The following is a 1,277-nucleotide window of genomic DNA, read 5'->3' on the forward strand; positions in this document are numbered from 1 at the left end:
GGTTTTAAGCTTGGTGAATGCAAGGACCTTGTCAGTCATGTTCATCGTTCTAGCCTCAAAACTACAGCAATGTCTGGAACATATGGTATGGTGTACGATTAATAACCATTTGTTTAATAAATAAATGCATTGATTATGATGATGATGGCAACGAAACCTCAGACGAACTGACCATAAATTTTAACAATTTCCTCAAGAACAAGAATTGCAGTTCCAAAGTTAGATCCTGGAAGACTGTGGAAACCTGACAATAAAAGATCTGGAGCTGAAGGCTGGGGGAAGCGGAGGGAATATGTTAGAACTTTGACCTTTCTTTTCCTATTCGAGGATCCCAGAGACCTTGCAAAAGGGAGGCCTAGAATCTTTTCACCAGAAATTCCAGCCCATCTGCATGGGTATTTTCCAACTACGATTCTTCTCAGCCACGTCTGCTAGGTTGCAAATGCGCAAACACCTCTAGGACCCCGGTTTCCTTTCTGTTTCTTTATGAATGAACAGGTTCTAATCTGCGCATGCGTTGCTCCTGGGTCTCCGGCTCCACGTGAGGCCCACCCTTCCCTCCTGCTGGTAGCCCCGCCCTAATCCTTTCTAATAGCCCAATGGCGAGAGGCCTGGGGGGCGGAGCCCGAATCCGCGCGGCACTGTAGTTCCCTCCTCGCGCCGCTCCCTGGCTTTAGTCTCGCTGTGTTGTGGTCACGTGGCCAGCTCCGGGCGCGGCGCTTGTTTTGGTTTCTCCTGCTTGCCTCTGGCAGCTTCGGGTGAGCGACTTTTCTGTGCCGGTTGCTGCGCCTGTCTACACTCTGACCTCCTTTTAGGGCTCTCTCAGCCTGAGTTCTGCAAGCCCTTCGGGGCCGGCTCCTGCCATGCCGCTAGTCCGCTATAGGAAGGTGGTCATCCTCGGATACCGCTCTGTAGGTGAGTCTCCGCCCTGGGGAGAGCATTGACGCACCGCGGCTTTGTGGCCAGAGGAGGCGCGCTGCCGCGGGAACGCGAATGATGGCATCGTTAGAATGGGGATGTAGAGCGAGGGTTGAAAGGACGGAGGAGGAAAGGCTGGAGTGGTGGTAGTGTGTGGAGGGCTGCAGGAAGCGGGAGCGTGTAAGGGTTGATGTGGACTTGGCTTCAGGAACACCAGAGTGATTCACAGCGTTACTCTGGGAGGGGGAGGGGAAGGTCGGCGTTTGAAGATGGGGCGCGGTCTCTGTGGGGCAAGTAGCAGGTGTCCGATGGGTGCGGGGCAGACTTGATCCTAGGGAATCTCGGATCTTCCTAGGGAT

General features: G+C 53.6%; 1 protein-coding gene across 3 annotated transcripts in view; it reads left to right on the top strand.

Annotated features, from left to right (window-relative positions):
• The first annotated feature begins 633 nt into the window (after positions 1–633).
• Positions 634–1,277, top strand: part of RHEBL1 (RHEB like 1) — a 3,789-nt gene continuing 3,145 nt past the window's right edge. For 2 of the 3 annotated variants that reach the window (XM_015593159.2, XM_025050309.1), the window contains exon 1: positions 649–915. In XM_015593159.2, coding sequence (XP_015448645.1) covers positions 864–915 — 52 coding nt within the window. In that variant the 5' untranslated portion in view covers positions 649–863. Of the gene's footprint in view, positions 916–1,277 lie in introns of all 3 variants that reach the window. The other variant, XM_006916816.3, reaches the window with a different exon arrangement.

The sequence above is a fragment of the Pteropus alecto genome, unplaced genomic scaffold, assembly GCF_000325575.1.
Source record: "Pteropus alecto unplaced genomic scaffold, ASM32557v1 scaffold196, whole genome shotgun sequence".
NCBI classification, from domain to species: Eukaryota; Metazoa; Chordata; class Mammalia; order Chiroptera; family Pteropodidae; genus Pteropus; species Pteropus alecto.